Source organism: Bos indicus, chromosome 19, assembly GCF_029378745.1.
Source record: "Bos indicus isolate NIAB-ARS_2022 breed Sahiwal x Tharparkar chromosome 19, NIAB-ARS_B.indTharparkar_mat_pri_1.0, whole genome shotgun sequence".
In the NCBI taxonomy this organism is placed as follows: domain Eukaryota; kingdom Metazoa; phylum Chordata; class Mammalia; order Artiodactyla; family Bovidae; genus Bos; species Bos indicus.
In genome coordinates, this window is record NC_091778.1 from 45,095,660 (window position 1) to 45,115,603 (window position 19,944).

At 53.5% G+C, this 19,944-nt stretch overlaps 2 protein-coding genes across 5 annotated transcripts in view; one reads left to right on the forward strand and one right to left on the reverse strand.

Annotated features, from left to right (window-relative positions):
• TMEM101 (transmembrane protein 101) overlaps positions 1-19,944 on the reverse strand; it is a 61,137-nt gene that overhangs the window by 28,641 nt on the left and 12,552 nt on the right. For 2 of the 4 annotated variants that reach the window (XM_019981959.2, XM_070773591.1), the window contains exon 4: positions 18,311-19,365. The exons of the other annotated variants lie outside the window; for them this stretch is intronic. In XM_019981959.2, the coding sequence (XP_019837518.1) occupies positions 19,057-19,365 (309 nt within the window). In that variant the 3' untranslated portion in view covers positions 18,311-19,056. Of the gene's footprint in view, positions 1-18,310; positions 19,366-19,944 lie in introns of those variants that run through there. 4 annotated transcript variants of the gene reach the window in all.
• NAGS (N-acetylglutamate synthase) lies at positions 11,644-18,333 on the forward strand. The gene is made up of 7 exons (XM_019981958.2): positions 11,644-12,140; positions 12,715-12,989; positions 13,104-13,317; positions 13,619-13,799; positions 14,627-14,798; positions 14,895-15,077; positions 16,739-18,333. Exons 1-7 carry the CDS (start codon positions 11,715-11,717, stop codon positions 16,890-16,892), a joined length of 1,605 nt encoding a protein of 534 aa, XP_019837517.2. The 5' UTR covers positions 11,644-11,714; the 3' UTR covers positions 16,893-18,333.

Consider the following 19,944-nt stretch of genomic DNA (forward strand, 5'->3'; position numbering starts at 1 on the left):
GCTCCATTCTACTGATGAGGGAACTGAGGCTCAGAGAGGTGAAGCAACTTGCCCCAGGTCCCTCTCCAAGCAGGTGGCCATGCCAGTCTACTAGGGCCAGAGCTCATTCCTCTGCTTCAGGCCGCCTCGTGGAGCCGGGTGCCAGCGCACTCCTGGACCCCTGCCCCTCTGGTGTCAGCACAATCGTGGGTGACTGAGGCCGTGAGGCCGAGTCTCTATTACCTATATTCCCAGACTGGGCAGAGCTCTGCCTTCCTGTGCCCTGATTAATTATACTGAGAGCCTCCTGAGAAAATCAGGCCCTTCTCCCCAACCCCTGCTGCTCTCTGGCTTAATTACTTCTCCTCCTGGCTGTAATGAATGTCTCGGAGCCCCCAGACGGGAAACTTCATCAGGAACGGCTGCCTCCATGACTCAGCCCCGCCCCCCAGCCCCATCCCTTCAGACCCAGACACAGGCCCAGCCCCTGCCTCTGACCCGCTTCAGCTACAGAGAGCATCTGTGGGAGGGAGACCCCCAGCCCCTCCACCTCCCTGCCCCCGATCAAATGCAGACCTGAAAACCAGACACAATGGATCTTCCCCAGGTCGGGGGGAGGTAGGATCTTCAGTGTGCCCTCAAACAATCTGCTCTCCAGCTTTGGAGCAGATGCTCCGAAAGGCAGCTCCTCCTGGCCCCCTACCTGCCCACACCCCCCATAGGACCAGCCCGAAGAGGCCAACCTTCCTTCATTCACCCAATATTCCCTGAGCACCTGTTTGGTGCTGATCCCTGTTCCCACCACTGGGAACATGACAAGGAGCAAGGGAGACAAGGTATGCGTGTCCTCTAGGAGCTCACAGTCTAGCAGGAACACAGTCCCAAACCAGCAAACAAACAGATAAATAAAATTATTTCTGAGGAGGTGGAGAGTGGGAGCAGAGAGAGAACGATAGCTTGGGTGGCAGGGAATGGGCAAGGACAGATGACACATACACCTCCTCCCTATCTTGCTTGATCCTTATCCTGGAAGTTCTTACAGCAGTCTGCTCTGCATCTCTCAACCTGTTAGGCCAACATGGTCTTACTGGATCATCACCTCCGATGACCCAATGCTTCAGTCACACACCCACCCCGGCTACCACCTAAAAGAACCACGGGGAGTAGAGGGTGATCTGCAGGAGCCCGGGAGCCACCATGTCAGGAATGAGGACAGGGTTCCCCGCAGCCACCCAACCTCCCCTGTCGGTCTCTTTGCCCTTCCACTGGGGTCCCTGATCCCTGCGTCAACCACCAAAATAATTTCCAGGTAGATCAGAGAGTTAAATGCAAAAATAGACTGAACCCTAGGAAACCAGGAAGAAACAGGATGATCAGAACTCTTGAGGAAAGAGCTCTTTACAAGCGAACATAAAAGCACTGGAAGAAATTACAGAGAGAAAGGTCAACAGCAGCCGTGCCCATGGAAGCATTAAGCGTGTGTACCTGTCATAAAAGCATAGCCAACATTACGGCTCAGATCACCTCCCTCTGCCAGGCTAACTCCTAATGTGTTCTAGATTCAGCCCTGCAAGAAACTGTCCCTGACCCCCACCCTACCGCTCACCCACTCTGGGTCCCTCTGGATCGGCTGTCACCCCTGACTGCTCCCTGCACCCCAGCTGCTCGACCCTCTATTAAAGCAGAGATGAAGCTGTGCTGAGAACAGTGGTTTCTACTTTGATCTTCATGGTCTGTGGGCACCTGGATGTCTTCTTGTGTTTGTTTTTATTTTTGATGTTGCTGTTCAGTTGCTAAGTCAGGTCTGACTCTTTACAACCCCGTGGACTGCAGCATGCCAGGCTTCCCTGTCCATAGGATTCTTCAGGGAAGTCCTAGGACATTATTTATAAGTGTATGTAAATTGGATGCAAATTAGGCATTTAATAATACAAAGCTGATTAAGTCATAAATGAGAGAATTTTACCCTTGTTGAAGTCTTAAGGAGTCACTACAAGGCACTGTTAGGAAGTGCTATGGGTTGAATTCTGTCCCAAAAAGATATGTTGAAATTCTAACCCCTGTACCTCAGAATGTGGCCTTATTGGATCACATTATAGGATGGTTATCAGTTCAGTTCAGTTCAGTCGCTCAGTCATGTCCAACTCTTTGCGACCGCATGAACCACAGCACCCCAGGCCTCCCTGTCCATCACCAACTCCCGGAGTCCACCCAAACTCATGTCCATTGAGTCAGTGAGCCATCCAACCATCTCATCCTCTCTCGTCCCCTTCTCCTCCTGCCCTCCATCTTTCCCAGCATCAGGGTCTTTTCAAATGAGTCAGCTCTTTGCATCAGGTGGCCAAAGTACTGGAGTTTCAGCTTCAATATCAGTCCTTCCAATGAACATCCAGGACTGATCTCCTCTAGGATGGACTGGTTGGATCTCCTTGCAGTCCAAGGGACTCTCAAGAGTCTTCTCCAACACCACAATTCAAAAGCATCAATCCTTTGGTGCTCAGCTTTCTTTATAGTCCAACTCTCACATCCATACATGACCACTGGAAAACCATAGCCTTGACTAGATGGACCTTTGTTGACAAAGTAATGTTTCTGCTTTTTAATATGCTGTCTAGGTTGTTATAGAGGAGAAGGCAATGGCACCCCACTCTAGTACTCTTGCCTGGAAAATCCCATGGATGAAGGAGCCTGGTAGGCTGCAGTCCATGGGATCGAGAAGAGTAGGACACAACTGAACGACTTCATTTTCACTTTTCACTTTCATGCATTGGAGAAGGAAATGGCAACCCACTCCAGTGTTCTTGCCTGGAGAATCCCAGGGACCAGGGAGCCTGGTGGGCTGCCGTCTATGGGGTCGCACAGAGTCGGACACGACTGAAGCGACTTAGCAGCAGCAGCACAGGGTGTTATAGAGGTAATTAATTAAGACAAGGTCATACTGGGTAGGGTGGCACTTAATCCAATATGATTGGTGTCCTTATAAGAAGAGGAGAAACACAGGGAGAAAGCAGCCACATGACCATGGAATCAGAGATCGGAGGGACACGTCAACAAGGCAAAGAATGTCAAGGATTGCCAGCAAACAGCAAAAGCCAGAAGAGGCAAGGAAGGCTTCTTCCCTACAAGCTTCAGACAGCCCTGGCAACACCTTGATCTTGGACTTCCAGCCGTCAATACTGTGAGACAAGAAGTTTCTGCTGTTTTAAATCACCTAGTTTGTGGTACTTTTTAGGGCAATCCTAGAAAAATGAATTTGTTGTTGCTGTTCAGACCCTCAGTTGCTTATCACTCTTTGCAACCCTATGGACTGCAGCATGCCAGGCCTCCCTATCCTTCACCATCTCCCAGAGTTTGCTCAAACTATGTCCATTGGGTCGGTGATGCCACTCAACCATCTCATCCTCTGTTGTCTCCTGCCTTCAATCTTTCTCAGCATCAGGGTCTTTTCCAATGAGTCGGCTCTTCCCATCAGGTGGCCAAAGTATTGGAACCTCAGCCTTAGCCTCAGCATCAGTCCTTCCAATGAATATTCAGGATTTATTTCCTTTAGGATTAACTGGTTTGATCTCCTTGCAGAGTCTTCTCCAACACCACAGTTCTAAAGCATCAATTCTTCAGCGCTCAGCCTTCTTTATGGTCCAATTCTCACATCCATACACGACTTCTTCCAAAAGCCTGGCTAGGATCTAGCCACTTTCCTCCTCAAAAGTCCTTCACTGGCTTCTCAGGCTCTTTAATCTGCACCCACAGCACCGGCCTCAACCCACCCTCGAGCTGAGCCCTTCCCTCCCCTTCGCCGGCCCCACCACACTAACAGTCCAGGCGGCAACACTGGTACTTTCCCCAGGGTGTTTCAGTCGACCCAGACTGAGTTTTTAGGGAAGAGGGCTGGAGTAACTGGATCCGAGAGAGGCGCGCTAAGATGGGGTGGCTCTGTGAAGGTGCTGGCTTGGGGTGGGGATGGCCAGAGCTCGCGGAGAAGGGCGTAAGTCGGGCCACGAAGGACGCCGGGGTCCACCCCCAGACCCACCGCCCAAGGGTGCGCTCCCACTGGCCCCTTGCACAGATCGCTTTACTGAGGAGATCGCTACACAGGCGGATGGGACACGGCCAGTCGGAGGCTCACTAGGATCTTGTACCGCGTGGCCGGGCCGGCGTCACCCCCTGGTGGCAACAGTGTGTAATTACAGCCTGCGGGCGCACAGGGAAATCCGCGTCCACCGCCCGCTGAGGACCAGACGCGAAGTTTGGGGTGTGGAGCTGTGCCCTGAGTTTCCTGAGTCCGGAAGGCTGACTATTCACCCTTAGGACACTTTCCTGAAACTTGCTGCCCCTTAACCCGCTACCTACACGTTAACCTCACCTCTAGACATGCACATCTCAGGATTAACCTCATGAAATTTCCATTAGTTGACCTTTTTAACGTATAATGAACACACAAAAACATCTCAGTACAAAGGACACGCATGAATTCTGTCCCACATCTCATCTTCATACATGCAACACACACACACACACACACACACACACACTCCTGTCTCCTCTGGAGAACATAAGAGCTTTCAGCCAAATGACACAGAAATACCAAGTAGTACCACAATACCTTAGCCCTGAGTGCCACACAATACCTCAGTCCCTGGACGCCCATAAGCACACACACAACACCCCTCGGTCCAGCTCCCCAGCCCCACCCTCTGCACCTCTCCCTCTCCTCCTCCTCAAACTCACTAGGGACCTCCCCAAATTGAAAACCACCACTCCTGACCTCTAGGGACCAGCCCATGTCTCTACAGCACTATTTTTCAGACTTGAATGTCTATAGAACCCCCTAGGGGTCTCGTTAAACTGCAGATTCTCACTTGGTAGGCCTAGAGTGGACCCCAGATTGGGCATCTCTAACCACCCTTTGAGTTCTGTGGCCCTGCTTCTTTCTCCAGCCTCATATTCCCCAGGACTTTCATGCTATGGTCTTATCCCATACCCCTTCCCAACTCCCTGCCACCTGACTCCCCACCCTACCTCTCCACCACCCCACTGAACAGTCACTGATGAGTGAAGCCAATGGCCCTTTCTCAGGCTTTGGGACATCTCACAGAGGGCTGCCCCTTCCTTCTTGAAACATGGATTCAGGGTGACTCCTGGTGGGCCTCCTGCCCTGCACCCCCTCTAACCTCTCCTCTTCCTACAGCCCTCCTTGGCAGCTCATGCCCAGGCCCAGGGGCTCATCTATCACCCTCTCCATGCCTCTCCAGCCCTGACCTCTCTCCTGAGTTCCAGGCCCCTTTTCCAATTGTCTGCTAGGAAGCTCTGCCTATGCCCTGAAAGCACCTTACATCCACTTGTCTGAAACTAGCCTCCTAGGATCTCTGTAATAATGGTGGAAATTCCCTGGTGGTCCAGTGGTTAGGACTCTGTGTTTTCACTGCCAAGGGCATGGGTTTAGTCACTGGTCAAGGAAATAAGTTCCCCTAAGCTGCAACCTAGATAGCATATTGAAAAGCAGAGTCATTACTTTGCGAACAAATGTCCGTCTAGTCAAGGCTATGGTTTTTCCAGTGGTCATGTATGGATGCGAGAGTTGGACTGTGAAGAAGGCTGAGTGCTGAAGAATTGATGCTTTTGAACTGTGGTGTTGGAGAAGACTCTTGAGAGTCCCCTGGACTGCAAGGAGATCCAACCAGTCCATTCTGAAGGAGATCAGCCCTGGGTGTTCTTTGGAAGGAATGATGCTAAAGCTGAAACTCCAGTACTTTGGCCACCTCATGCGAAGAGTTGATTCATTGGAAAAGACTCTGATGCTGGGAGGGATTGGGGGCAGGAAGAAAAGGGGACGACAGAGGATGAGATGGCTGGATGGCATCACCGACTCGATGGACGTGAGTTTGAGTGAACTCCAGGAGTTGGTGATGGACAGGGAGGCCTGGCGTGCTGCAATTCATGGGGTCACAAAGAGTCGACTGAGCGACTGAACTGAACTGAACTGAAGATGTGTGGCACGGCCAAAAAAAAGTAATGCCTAACTTCATGGCCTTGTGTGAGAATCAAGTTAATACATATCACATGCCTAGAACAGGAAGCGTTTGCCTTATTGGTTTTGCTGCACTGCACAGCTTGTGGGATCTTAGTTCCAGGCCACAGCAATGAAAGCACCAAGTCCTGACACCTGGGCTACCTGAGCATTCCCAGAATTTGCTATTACTATAGTGCGTGCTCAGTCACTCAGCCGTGTCTGACTCTTGGCAACCCTATGGACTATAGCCCTCCTTTGTCCAAGTGAGAATCTATAGGGCTCCTTTGTCCATGGGATTCTCCAGGCAAGAATACTGGAGTGGGTTGTCATGCCTCCTCCAAGGGATCTTCCCGACCCAGGGAATGAACCTGCCTCCTTGTTTCCCGCATTGAGAGGCAGGGATCTTTACCACTAGTGCCACCTAGGAAGTCCAGTATTATAGTAGCCCTTCCTGAAATAAATATCCTCAACTCCTAGAGATTATAAACTCAAGAAAGACCCTTCTTATCATAAGGTTATGGACAAATCCCTCTTTCTCCCTCTGTTTCCTTCTGTCATCTCAGATAGAAGGGCTCTATCAGATGTTAACATGTCTGCATGCCAGCCTCATCTTTCTTAAACTGCGGATAATTTATTCCTTTTAACAAATCGCCAGGACAGCAGGGTGAGCGAGGCAGAGAGTAGAGAGTCCCCTGCTGGACAAGAGGCTCATGACACACTTAGAATTGAACATCTTAAATCCACAAATCTGCGGGTTTCCTCCTCCGCCTTGTACTATGTATTTGTGGAGTATTTAGTATCTCACATATTTATGCCTTGGAGGAAAACTGCCTGGAAGGAGAAAACTAGCTTTTATTAAGTGTTGACATTATGTCAGACTGGGAACATACACATGTGGGAATTCATTGAATCTTGTATTTTGCAAATGTCCAAGCATTCATAGAGAAGGCAGTGGCACCCCACTCCAGTACTCTTGCCTGGAAAATCCCATGGATGGAGGAGCCTGGTAGGCTGCAATCCATGGGGTCGCTAAGAGTCGGACACGACTGAAGTGACTTAGCAGCAGCAGCAAGCCCATAAAAGTTGAGATTGTATAGTGAATCCCCTGGAGCCATCACCCAGCTTCAACAAGTATCTAACTTGTTGAAGTATCTAACTCATGGGCAGTCTTGTGGTTTTGTTCCTCCACCCCACTTTCCATTCTTTCGGCTTTTTTGAAGCAAATTCAAGGCATCTTATCATTTCATTTATAAATATCCCATATGTACACTAAAAAACATGGAATCATTTTAAAAAACATTAATGCACAATCATGTCACACCTAAAAATTAATATACAAAATATCTTTTGTGCTCCAATTTACCTGATCGTCAAAATGCTTACTGTTTGTTTGAATCAGAATCCAAATAAGAAACAACAAGGTCCTATTGTATAGCACAAGGAACTATATTCAATACTTTATGATAAACCAGAATAGAAAAGAATATGAAAAAGAATATATACATGGCTACCCACTCCAGTATTCTTGCCTGGAGAATCCCGTGGACAGAGAAGACTGGCGGGCTACAGTCCGTGGGATCACAAAGAGTTGGACATGACTAACACACATACACACATATAACTGAATCACTTTCCTGTATAGCAGAAATTAACACAACATTGTAAATCAACTATACTTCAATTTTTAAAAAAAGGAATCCAAATAAGGACGAAAAGGGACTTTCAAAATACATCTTTTGACTTATATGTTCATCCTTTCCCCTCCTCCTCTTTTCCTTGAAATTTGTTGAACAAACAAAATTTACCAGGAATTGGCTGACTGCATGCCCACCGAGAGCTTTACATCTTCACCATGATTCAGTGAGATCAAGTTTTATGCTCTTTCCCCCATTTTACAGGTGAGAAAACTGAGGCTCAGAGAATACATGCCTTGCCCAAACCTCTATAACCAAAGAAGTGGCAGAGCCCAGGCCTCCTGTCTTCCATTCAGAAAAAAAAAATGGAACCTCATCCTCAGAGCACCTAGTTCAGTACCTGGCACGTACGTACTGAACAGTGAAGAGGGCTGCCTCAGGGCAGCCTGTGAACAGATACCACAGACCTGGCAAACCATGAAGCCAACCTTTCCTTGCCACAGGCTCTGCTTTTTATTTTTATTTTTTGCCACACTACAAGGCCTGTGGGATCTTAGTTCTCTGACCAGAATGAGATCTGCACCCCCCTGCTTTGGAAGCACGGAGTCCTTAACCACTGGACTGCCAGGGAAGTCTCATACAGCCTCTGCTTCTTTCTCTCTGTTCTCTCTTCAATAATTCATCCAATAAATAGTTGCCGGACACTTCTCACATGCCAGATGCCATCACGGCATGTGAATGAGTATGGCTGTGTGCCTCTGTACATGGGTAGATGGGTGTGGCCTCAAGGAGGAGTGGGTTGGGCTTCTAACTCTGGATGTTGTGTGTGTGTGTGTGCATGTGTGTGTACACAAGTCTGTGTACATTTGGATCTCCAGATCTACATGTCCCTGAACTTGTCCATGACTACAGCTGGGTGTATACCTACATGCTCTCAGTACCTTTGCATATATATGTGCACGTGTTTCTGTGTTTGACAGTTGCTGAGAAAAGTCTCTGCAAATATGCAAATGTGTGTCTGAGCAGAACTGTCTCTCTCTCTACATCGGTGTGTCTACACTTGTGTATCTCTCCATGTACACACGTGTGTCTGTGAGACCGTAGATGCTGGGAGTCTCTAGGTTATGTACTCTGTGTCTGCATATCTGTGTGCATCTTAATGGATGGTGTGGGTCTCTGCTTTTGTCTGATCTGTGTTTCTTCCTGTGCTATGATTGAGACTGTCAGCTATCAACCCTGGCCCTTCACCTGCCCAGATTCCTGTCACCTCCATGTCCACTTATACTAAGTGGCAGCCAAGGAGGACTCTAACGGGAAGGAAAACCCTGACCCTTCAAACCTGCCCCTGTGCCCAGGGCTGAGGCCCCTGCTGAGGGGAGGTGTCTGGAGGAGTTGGAAGGTTGTGTCTGCTCCCTGCATCTTGAGGACCCAAGACCTGATAAGTGCCCTGGGACTTCCCTGATGGTCTAGTAGTTAAAAATCCACCTTGCATTGCAGGGGATGCAGGTTGGATCCCTGGGCAGGGAACTAAGATCCCACATGCCTCTCGGCAACTAAGTGTAGCTTGCTGCAACTACTGAGTCCCCGTGCCACAACACCACAACACAGGCTCCCACGCGATGCAACAGAGACCCCATGTGCTGCAAGTAAGACCTGACGCAGTCAAATAAATACATATTTTTTTAAAAAAAGATAGTAGTCCAGTTCTGAGCCCATTGACAACAGATCTTGCTCCGAAAAATGAAACATCAGCCAGCTCCAGAGGGAAAAACAAAATTCAAGCTGGAACCATAGACCAACAGTGATCCTGCAGGCTTCAGGTCAGAGGGCGGGTTAGGCGAGGGTGCTGACCCCACACACCCACAGACATCTCCTCCAGAAGGCAGGGTCAGTTCCAACCATAGGCTGGCCTGCTCCAGGGATAGTGACCCCAGGCTCATCTGGCCTGGAGTTAATCATCTACTTGGGGTATCCCTGGGTCCCATTGGCTGTCTGCAGACACAGCCCTCTGGGCTGAAGCCCAAGGAGAGGGATGGAGATCCCCAGCCAGTGTCAGCCCCACCGGTCAGGGGAAATGGGGTGGATGCTCTTGGCTACTGGGCCTGGTGGGCCCTCGGGAAGCCCCCCAGCTGAGGACGGAGACACCAACCCTGCCCTCAGGGAGCCCAGTCTGAAAAGAGAGGTCGTCCTTGCCCCTCACAGGGGCCCCAAGTTGGCAAGAGGCAGGACTCAACTGCAGCTGGGGGGAAAGGACCTGGAAGAATTGACGAGGGGCCAGGACAGAGGCAGGGATCCAGATCAGCAAAGCGGGAGAGACCCAGAAGCGGGAAACTGAGTAGGGAGGGGTTGAGGAGGGTGGGCACTCTAAGGAGGGGCTTGGATGGAGAGACCAGGAAGGGAAAGCACATTTGAGGGTGGGGCTCTCTGAGAGCAGAAAGAAGGAAAATCAAGATGCCCCAGTGGATTCTGGGAAGTGGGGGGGTGGGGAGGGGAGCAGTAAAGAGAGAAGAGAAAGGCGGCCCTGGAGGTGGCCCCACAGGGCAAGGTGTACAAACCCTCCCTCTCATTGCTTCACTCTCTGTTGGAATCAGAATTTCAAAGTAGGGAAATGGAAAAGTCAGCGGAGATCACAGAGGTCAGCTCCTGTCTCCTGCTGACAGGAGTCTCCTGCCCAGGACAGTACGTGCATATACTGTGCTGTGTGCGTGTGTGCCTGCTTGTGTAACATGCACCTGTTCATGGGAATGTGTCTTTTAATGGGGGAGGCCCAGGAAGGATTGGTGCATTCACCCGGCATCCTCTGCGGTACTCGGGAGAGAAGAACCCAGACTGTGCTCCCTACGCAAGCAAAGCCCCAGGAGTCTTGACTGTGCGGGGGTGGGGTGGGGGAACCCAAGGGTGCCAAGGGTCTGGCCGTGACACTAACAAGCTGTGTGACCTCAGCCAATTCGTCGCCCTTCTGCAGTTGGTTTCACCCTCCATAAGGACAGAGGGTGGGACCCCATCAGAGGATAGTGTATCCGAGGGCAGGATGTGTACCACTGATTGCGCACTGGGTGTTTTTAAGCAGCACACGTATACAGTATTATGCAATAATGAATCACATCCTATGAAAGTTTTCAAGTCCTTTGCACATCTTGCTTAATAACATGAATCAGGAACAAAACTGCTTTGCCTCAAAGACCACCTCCACTGCTCATGAACTGAGTGACCTTGGCCCTCACACATTTCTGTGCCTCAGTCTCCTCATCTATAAAATGGGTATAATAAGAGTGTCCATTCTGGAGTCATTGTAAGGCTTCAGTGAGTTACTATTTGTGAAGTGGTTTGCCCAGGGCCTGGTGTTCTGTGTGTCAGCAGCTATTCGACCAAGGAAGAAGCCTCAAGCTTGCTATGGGATCTCTACCACCTGGCACTTCCTAACCATCTTTGTTTCCAACAGAAGTCAACACTATCCAGCTGGAATTTATAATATTTTTTAACCTGTTTATTTGTAAGGCTTTCTTAACAAGTGACATCAGCCTTCTAGTTACAGTCCTGATTTATCCTGAGGATAAATTTAAAATTTATCCACAAAGACAAAATTCTTCAAGGTGGCACCCAGTGGCTGGGGTTTGGCAAACCCTGGTAACCTCCACGTGATTCCATCTTCTTTGAGCTCAAACGAGGCAGAGGCTTCCCCGACCTCCGGGCTTTCACTCTTGCCCCATAAGCCTCCTTCCTTGGTCAGGCGGCTGCTCTGCCCTCTTGCCCTAGTCAGACTTCTTGATTGTTCAAGACCCTGGAGAGCGCCAGAGCCACCTTTGGGGCCCCTGAGCCCTTCTGAAACCGGCCTTGGCAGTAGATTAGACCCTCAGCCACCCTTTATCTCGGCCTCGTGACTCTCGCTAGTGGATTCCGTCACCCCCCTCAAGGGGCGGGGGATCCTGTCAGCGCCGCCCTCTGACCCGTGGCCCGACCCGCGGCCCCCTAACCGTCGTCGCCCCGCCCCGAACGGCTCAGCCCCGCCCCGCTGCAGGTTAAGAGGCCCCTGAAGGCAGGAGCTCCTGACAGACGGTCACTTGGTGGGGGGGCGATCCGGTCTGGTTGTCATGGCGACGGTGCGGATGGCCTGGGCCCTGTGGGCAGCGCCTGCGGGCAGGAGGCTCCGGGGCCCCCGAGGCACGGGGAGCGCCCGAAGGCTGAGCTGCGGCGCGCGGCGGCAGGCGACCAGGGGTACCAGCCCGGGACGCCGGCTCAGCACTGCTTGGGGGCCGGCTCAGCTAGCCCAAGAGGAGGCCGAGGGAGGCAAGGACGACGTCCATCCGTCTGCAGCGGAGGAGCCGTTATGGACGCCGCCCCCAGCGCCCCCGGTTCCCCCCGATTCCCCGGGGCCCCCCGCCGGCCGCTCGCTGGTGCAGCGAGACATCCAGACCTTCCTGAACCAGTGCGGGGCCAGTCCCGGGGAGGCGCGCCACTGGCTCACGCAGTTCCAGGCCTGCCATCACTCCGCCGACAGGCCCTTCGCCGTCATCGAGGTGAGCCGAGCCCGGAGTCGGGCTGGGTCACAGACCGGGCGTGGGGGCTGTGTGCCAATGTGTCGCCGGGCCTGGCAGGACGGGCTGTCGATTGGGGAGGGGAACCAGGAAGGGGATCAACGGAGCCCTAACGAGCGCCCGGGACTGGGAGAGGCCGCGGCCCTCTAAAAGCCTGGCTCCCAGCCCGGGTGAGGAGTCTGGGGTCTCCAGCCCGTGGAATATGATGCGCCAGAGTAGTCCTCCCACCCTGGGCACAGTTAGGGGTTCAGTTGGCCATTGGGGAACCTGGAGAGAAGCTGCCTGTGTCACCCCTCCCCCTAAGGTGTCCTAGAGTCCAAGGTCGCAGGGAGGAGCCGAGCGAGGAACGCTAGTGTGAGATAAGAGGATGATGGTAAGACCCAACAGGGCAAAGGGCAGAGCAGGTGGGCGCAGGTGACCAGAAATGGGGTCTGATAACTCCTGGCCAGGATGGGGATCCCCCAGAGGGGACCCTGAGGACCAGGCTGGAGGAACGAGCAGGTGAGGAAGGAGTCAGGGTGGGCGTCTTGCCCCCTGAACACCCAGTTCTCCGCAGGTGGATGAGGAGGTGGTGAAGTGCCCGAAGGCCGTATCCAGCCTGGCCTTCGCCCTGGCCTTCCTGCAGCGCATGGACATGAAGCCGTTGGTGGTCTTGGGGCTGCCTGCTCCCACGGCGCCCTCGGGCTGTCTTTCCTTCTGGGAAGCCAAGGCACAGCTCGCCCAGAGATGCAAGGTGCTGGTGGACGCCCTGCGGCACAATGCGGCAGCTGCCGTGCCTTTTTTTGGCGGCGGGTCTGTGCTGAGCGCTGCTGAGCCAGCCCCTCACGCCAGGTGAGTGCCGACCCTGCCTATCCCGGCGTCCTCGGATCACGCCACTCCGCCTGCGCAGCCCCAGCCCCGCGGGGCCCGGAGGCGATCTCCTTGAGCCCCGCGTCTGGCCCACAGCTATGGTGGCATCGTCTCCGTGGAGACCGATCTGCTCCAGTGGTGCCTGGAGTCCGGAAGCATCCCCATCCTGTGTCCCATTGGGGAGACCGCCGCGCGCCGCTCGGTGCTCCTGGACTCGCTGGAGGTGACCGCGTCTCTGGCTAAGGCGCTGCGGCCCACCAAAATCATCTTCCTCAACACCACAGGCGGCCTGCACGACGGCAGTCACAAGGTGTGTCTCTTCCTTTCGGGTTCCAGTCCCCGTGCCTCCGCACCTCCGCTGAGCATCTCTCTTGCGGCCCCTGCACGCCTCCCTTATGGGCCGCAGAGTCAGTCTCTTCGAAGCCGCAAGGGTCGGGAATGGAGTGTCAGGGAGGGATTCAGCCTACGGTGTTTAGATCTGAGCTCTCCCTGGTGGAGGACTCCGGGAAGAAGTAAGGGAAAAGGGGTTAAGTGAGGAGAGGTCCGTAGGGCGGGGACGCAGTCCTGGTGCGGCTGCAGGTCGGAGGCTCACCCCCTAGTCCGGGACACAGGTCCTGAGTAACGTCAATCTGCCCGCTGACCTGGACCTGGTGACCAATGCCGACTGGGTGAGCACTAAAGAACGCCAGCGGATTCGGCTCATCGTGGACGTACTCAGTCGCCTGCCCCATCACTCCTCCGCCGTCATCACCGCTGCCAGCATGTTGCTCACGGAGCTCTTCAGCAACAGGGGTGAGGGCGAGGGCAGGGGCGCGCCGGAGTTTGGGGGGGGCGGGGGGCAGGAGAAGCCACAGAAAAGGCTTCCTGCCCTTGCCAAACCTGGGGGAGGTTTGCAAGGAGGTGGACCGGCCTGGGCTGGAACTTGGGTGCAACTAGGCAGGTGGGCGGGACTTGGCTGTGTGGGAGGAACCACAGACCCAGGGGACCCAAGTGGAATGGGTAGCTCAGTTGGTAAATAATCCGCCTGCAAGGCAGGAAACCCCGGTTCGATTCCTGGATCGGGAAGATACCCTGCACAAGGGATAGGCTACCCACTCCAATATTCTCGGGCTTCTCTGGTGGCTCAGATGGTAAAGAATCCGTCTGCAATGCGGGAGATCTGGGTTCGGAAGATCCCCTGGAGAGGGCATGGCAACCCATTCCAGTATTCTTGCCAGGAGAATCCCAATGGACAGAGGAGCCTGGCGGGCTACCTCCAAGGGGTCACAAAGAGTCCGACACGACTAAGCGACTAAGTACACACACAGCAGAGGAGAGGTGGGCGGGGCCAGGAGCCGGGTGGGCAGGGATGGGCGGGACTAGGGGAAGTAAGTGGAACCACAGGTGAGGGGGGAACTCCAGGGACGAACTGCCTAGGAAAAGCATCTCCCTGAGTGAAAAACACAGACAAGTCTATGCAGACCATAGGAAGCATCTCATTGTGGAGAGCTCCCAAAGAAGGTAATTGTCCCACCAGCCACCTTCCTGTCTGGAACCTCCACCAGGCTGCGCAAACGTAGGAGTGGAGGGGACCCGGATCTCGGGCTGAACGAACTGCTCCTCCTTCATCCCACCCCCAGGTTCGGGGACGCTGTTCAAGACCTGCGAGCGGACGCTGCGAGTGCGCTGCCTGGACAGCCTGGACCAGGGCCGCCTCGTGAACCTGGTCAACGCCAGCTTCGGCAAAAAGCTCCGGGACGACTACTTGGCCTCGTTGCGCCCGAGGCTGCACTCTGTCTACTTCTCTGAGGGGTGAGCCTGAGGCCCCAGAGGGCAGGGGCCACGGGACAAGCCGGAGAGCTTTGGGTCAAGAAGAGGTCCCAGCCTGCCTCTCCCCCGCTGCGCCAGGTACAACGCGGCCGCCATTCTGACCACGGAGCCGGTACTGGGGGGGACCCCGTATCTAGACAAGTTTGTGGTGAGCTCCAGCCGCCAGGGCCAAGGCTCCGGCCAGATGCTGTGGGAGTGCCTGCGGCGGGACCTGAAGACACTTTTCTGGCGCTCCCGGGTCACCAACCCCATCAATCCCTGGTAGGTTCTGCCCTTCCTGGCTCCCCTCTCCAGCTCTCACCAGCCATGCGGGGGATCCACCAGCCTGGAAGGCTGGGCTTCCCCTCCTTTCATTAGCCACCCTTCCCCCATGAGAGATGGCCCGCACATCAGTGTGGCCCCACATTCCCCAGGGAGCAGACCACACATGGAGCCTGAGATTTCTCTAGAGGCAGAGCACACTTAACTCTGCTTTGTCCTGTTAAGGTAGATGCCTTGAAGACAGTCTGCACCGGGCACACAGCCTGCCTCTCCCAGGGTCTGGAGAAATTCAGCCTCTTACCATTTTAGTCCAGGCCCAGCTGCCAAGCTCTGACCCCATTGCATCTCCAGTGGGACGCCCCCTCCTCTCTTTCCTTCTGCAGCTATCTATCCCCTCATTCCCCTACTACTCTGCTCTGTGGGCACCAAGAACAGAACAAGAACCCTTCCCCAGGCTGCACAGCCAAGGCAGTGTGGAGAGAGGAAAAGGCAGCCTCACTCTAACCCTCCTAGCTGTGTGACTCTGGCTAGTTAGCTAACTTCTCTGAGCCTTAGCTGCTCCTCTGTGAAAATAGCATAACACCAGGCTATTGGCTGGTGCTATGAGAATAAAATCAGATTACAAACCTCAGGTTCTAGCAGAGTGTACAGCACATACAAGCATACCCCAGAGATATTACCAGTTTGGTTCCAGACCTCCACTATAAAGTGAATATTGCAATGAAGCAAACCACATGAATTTTTTGGTTTCCTGGTATGTATGAATGTTTACACTATATTGTAGCCTGTTAAGTGTGAAATAGCATTATATCTAAAAAAACAATGTACATACCTCAAATTTAAAATAGTTTTATTACTAAAAACTGCTAACCATCACTTGAGCCTTCAGTGAGCAGTCTTTTTGCTGGTGGAGGGTTTGAAATATTTCAAGAATTACCAAAATGCAACAAAGAGACATGAAGTGAGAAAACATCTGTTGGAAAAATGACACTGCTAAGACTTGCTCCACACAGGGTTTCTGAAAACCTTGAACTTGTAAAAAACACAGTACCTGCAAAGCACAATGTGCTAAGTTGCTTCAGTCATGTCTGACTGTTTGTAACCCTATGGACGGTAGCCTGCCAGGCTCCTCTGTCCTTAGGTTCTCCAGGCAAGAGTACTGGAGTGGGCTGCCATACCCTCCTCCAGGGTATCCTCCATACCCAGGGATTGAACCCAGGTCTCTTATGTCTCCTGCACTTGCAGGCGGGTTCTTTACCACTAGCGCCACCTTAGTGAAACACAAAATGTGGTGTGCCAGTAGTAGGTTCTCAATAAATGAACCAGTGAGTAGTGAGCCCTGCTGCTGCTGCTAAGTCACTTCAGTTGTGTCCGACTCTGTGCGACCCCATAGACGGCAGCCCACCAGGCTCCCCCGTCCCTGGGATTCTCAAGGCAATTACACTGGAGTGGGTTGCCATTTCCTTCTCCAATGCATGAAAGTGAAAAGTGAAAGTGAAGTCACTCAGTCGTGTCCGACCCTCAGCGACCCCATGGACTGCAGCCTTCCAGGCTCCTCCGTCCATGGGATTTTCCAAGCAAGAATACTGGAGTGGGGTGCCATTGCCTTCTCCGGTAGTGAGCCCTGGCCTTGCCTAAAACCTATCTCCCACCCCCACCAGGTACTTCAAACACAGTGATGGCAGCTTCTCCAACAAGCAGTGGATCTTCTTCTGGTTTGGTCTGGCCGATATCCGGGACTCTTATGAGCTGGTCAACCATGCCAAGGGGCTACCGGACTCCTTTTGCAAGCCAGCTTCTGACCCAGGCAGCTGACCCTCTCTACCAGCCCTTCAGGCCCTGGGACAGCCAGTGTGGACTAAAGGCCGTGCCTGCTGGAGGAGACCCAAGGCAGCCACAGGCCGGACCAGACATGCTGGCTGAGTGAACTGCAGAGGAAGCAGCAGCTGTTACTCTACCCTGCCCAGAGAAGGGTACCCAAGGGAGGACAAGCACAGGAAGGAAAAGGGCCTGCCCAAGACCCCCTACTTGCTCCAAAGCCACAACCAGATGGCTCTGAATTTTCAGTCTAGGAATTTGGAGGGAGGAGGGCTTGCCTTTAAGGGCTCTACTCAAGGCTGAGGGTGGGCCAGTGTCTTTGACCACTGTGCTGTTTTGAGGCTTCCTTGCCCAAAATATCACCCACATCTGCCTTATATTCCACCATTCATTTTAATTCCTTCAGGTCTTAAAACATCTCAGGAGGCCTTGATTAAAATGCAAGTACTTGTCTGAAAGTCAGCTCACACTTGAAATTAGCACTGACCCTCTGGGAGCAACATCTTGCGGGCTGGGGAACCAGGGGTCTCCTAGAGGAAGAGAAGAGCTAAACGAGGCCCAGGCCCCGAGATGAATGCTGCCACCACCTCCCTCAGCCAACTGTCAGCAGCCCACTGAGGGGCTACCCTACCCCTCAGTTAGGAAACACCTTCTGTTCCACAAACCGGACTGACAGCAGCCCCACCTCCCTTGCCAGGCAGGGCTCAGAGCCAAGCCCAGACTGGGAGGTCTTCCCCTTGGCCCCCCTGGAGGTTGTGTCTCCATCTTTGCAGGAGTGGGACATCTCAGACAGGCCAAAGTCCAAAGCCTGAGGTTGCACTCGGCATTTCTGACCCCTACGATGTGCCAGGCTCCACACTGGCTGCTGAGGCTACTTTCTGTCAGGAGGTGTGTGGATGTGTAGGGAGGGGACCAGGGGCTGTTGAGAGACCAACTCCCCTAGAGCAGCCTGTCTTCCCTGAAGAGAGGGGTGGCGTCGAGCACACAGCTGGGTGTGGGCTTTAGACAGACCGGGCCTGGAATCCAGATCTGTGGTTTCAGGCTAGTAGCTCAACCTCTGAGCCTCCATCTCCTCATCTGTGAAATGAAAATTCCTCAGCCTCAGAGTGGACCCTTAATCAGTCCTCTCCTTCTAGTTGCCCTCGCCAAAGATTTCTCTCAAAAGAGCTGGCACCAAATGGGGAGGAAAAGACAAGCCATGAGAGGGAGTGAGTGAAGGTCAAAGCGTGTACTGCAGGGAGCATTTGCAGACTTGAAAAGAGAGCCCAAGGACAGTGGGGATTCTCAGGACAGGGGCAAGGTCATGGGTGGGTCAAGGTGGGCCTTACCCGGGTATGGGCTTTCAAGAAACCCAAGATCAATCCCAGCCAATAGCAAAGTGCCCCGTGGGGAGAACAGAGAAGCAAAGCCAAACGTCTATATAAAATGTTTAATTTTGGAGGACTGTGTGGTCTGGTGTTTGGGAGGGCATTCACCCACAACAGGCCAACCACGGAGCTGGAAACAGAAGGCCAGAGGCAGGAAGCTGGCCACTGCCTGCCCCACCCCTGCACACTCCAGAGTAGACTGGGGCCTGCTCTGCCCTAGAGGTGGGTGACAGCTAGTGCTGTGTCTGCTCCTGGCACACCCTGAGAGCCCACGACTTGCGTAGTGCCCAGCCCCTCTACTCCACCTGGGCCTGATCCATGTGTCAATACATACACTGGGTTTCAGTCTCAGAAAAGCACTGCAGAGCCTAGCTGCATCTGCCAGGCTCAAAGAAGGATCTTTCACACTGGCTCACTTCCAGTTCCTGGTCTTCCTCCCTGTCTCCCACTCTCAGTGTCCCCCACCCTCAACCCCTGCCCCCATAGCCCTGCCTTACTCCATTTCCTGGGACAGGAGACCCAGGAGAACAGGTGGCCTCAGCTCTCCTCAGAACAAACAGGAAAAATAAACCCGTAGGGCAGAGTCATCAGGGCTCCCACCCCACCAAGGCCTGAGCCCAGGAACTGGGGAAGAGACCTGCCTCTTGCCAACATACACACACACACACATGCACATAACGCAAAGGATCAAACAGACCAAAATGCATAAATAAACATAACTGGGCCAGCAAGGAGGAACAGAGGGTGGCCTTTAGTGGCTCCCTGCACCCATTCTCAGACTCGTGCTGCGCAACTCAGCCGTCAGTGGCCAGGATGACAGCGGCCCCGAAGATGCCCACACTCTCTCCAAGGAGCTTCATCTGGTTCCAGAACTCAACGCGTCGCGTGTTGTGCCAGTAGGCCACATTGCCATCAATGAGCAGCATGACCGGGGGCAGCAGGACAGCCAAGATCTGGGCAGCCAGGGTCACGTAGTAGCCCGACAGGAAGGCCAGGGCCAGGACGCCATAGAGCACGAAGAAGAGCTGGACCATCAGCTCCCCGCCCGGGAGATGGTTCAGATACGCCAGCCGGTCCTCCTTGCTGTGCTGCAGTGAGTAGGCCTAGAGACACACCATCCTCTGAGGCTCTGAATAGGCTGAGAAGCCTATTCTGGGAAGGCCACCCCTGAGATGCAAGCCAGCCCCTACCAGGTGGGCTTTCGACTCCCCTCTCAGACTTGGGACTTTCTGAAAATAAGACCTGTGTCTCCCATCAGACAAGGGAGCTCCGTGAGGCCAGGGTCTCTGTCTATCCTGACCCTGGGAGCTCAGAAGGAAAGAGGGTCCACAGTCAGGCTGGGGCTCTCACCTCTGAATACAGAGCTCTTCACATGGGAGATGGTGCTCTGTATCTAAGATGAAGCTAAGTGACTTGAGGCCCGTTGACATTCCCTTCCACACTGGCCCCACTCCCAGCACCAGGGAGGATATAACCGGCTCCCCCAGGCAGCCCCATCAGCTCTAAGTGGCAAAGCCCCAGGTGGGACCTGAACTCTACCAAACCTCTCCTTTGTCCCCTCTCTCAGTCCTCTGGGGGGTGAAGCCATGAGAGGCCCAGTCCCTCTTGTCCTCCTGGCTCTCAGGCTTGGGACTGAATGGTCAATTCACCCTCTTCTCTCCCTGGTGCAATAATGTTGGAAG

Coding starts and splice junctions, on each gene's coding strand:
- NAGS (XM_019981958.2), top strand. CDS start 11,715: ATGGCGACGGTGCGGATGGCCTGGGCCCTGTGGGCAGCGCCTGCGGGC. Junction 12,141..12,714: donor GGCCCTTCGCCGTCATCGAG/GTGAGCCGAGCC, acceptor AGTTCTCCGCAG/GTGGATGAGGAGGTGGTGAA. Junction 12,990..13,103: donor GAGCCAGCCCCTCACGCCAG/GTGAGTGCCGAC, acceptor TCTGGCCCACAG/CTATGGTGGCATCGTCTCCG.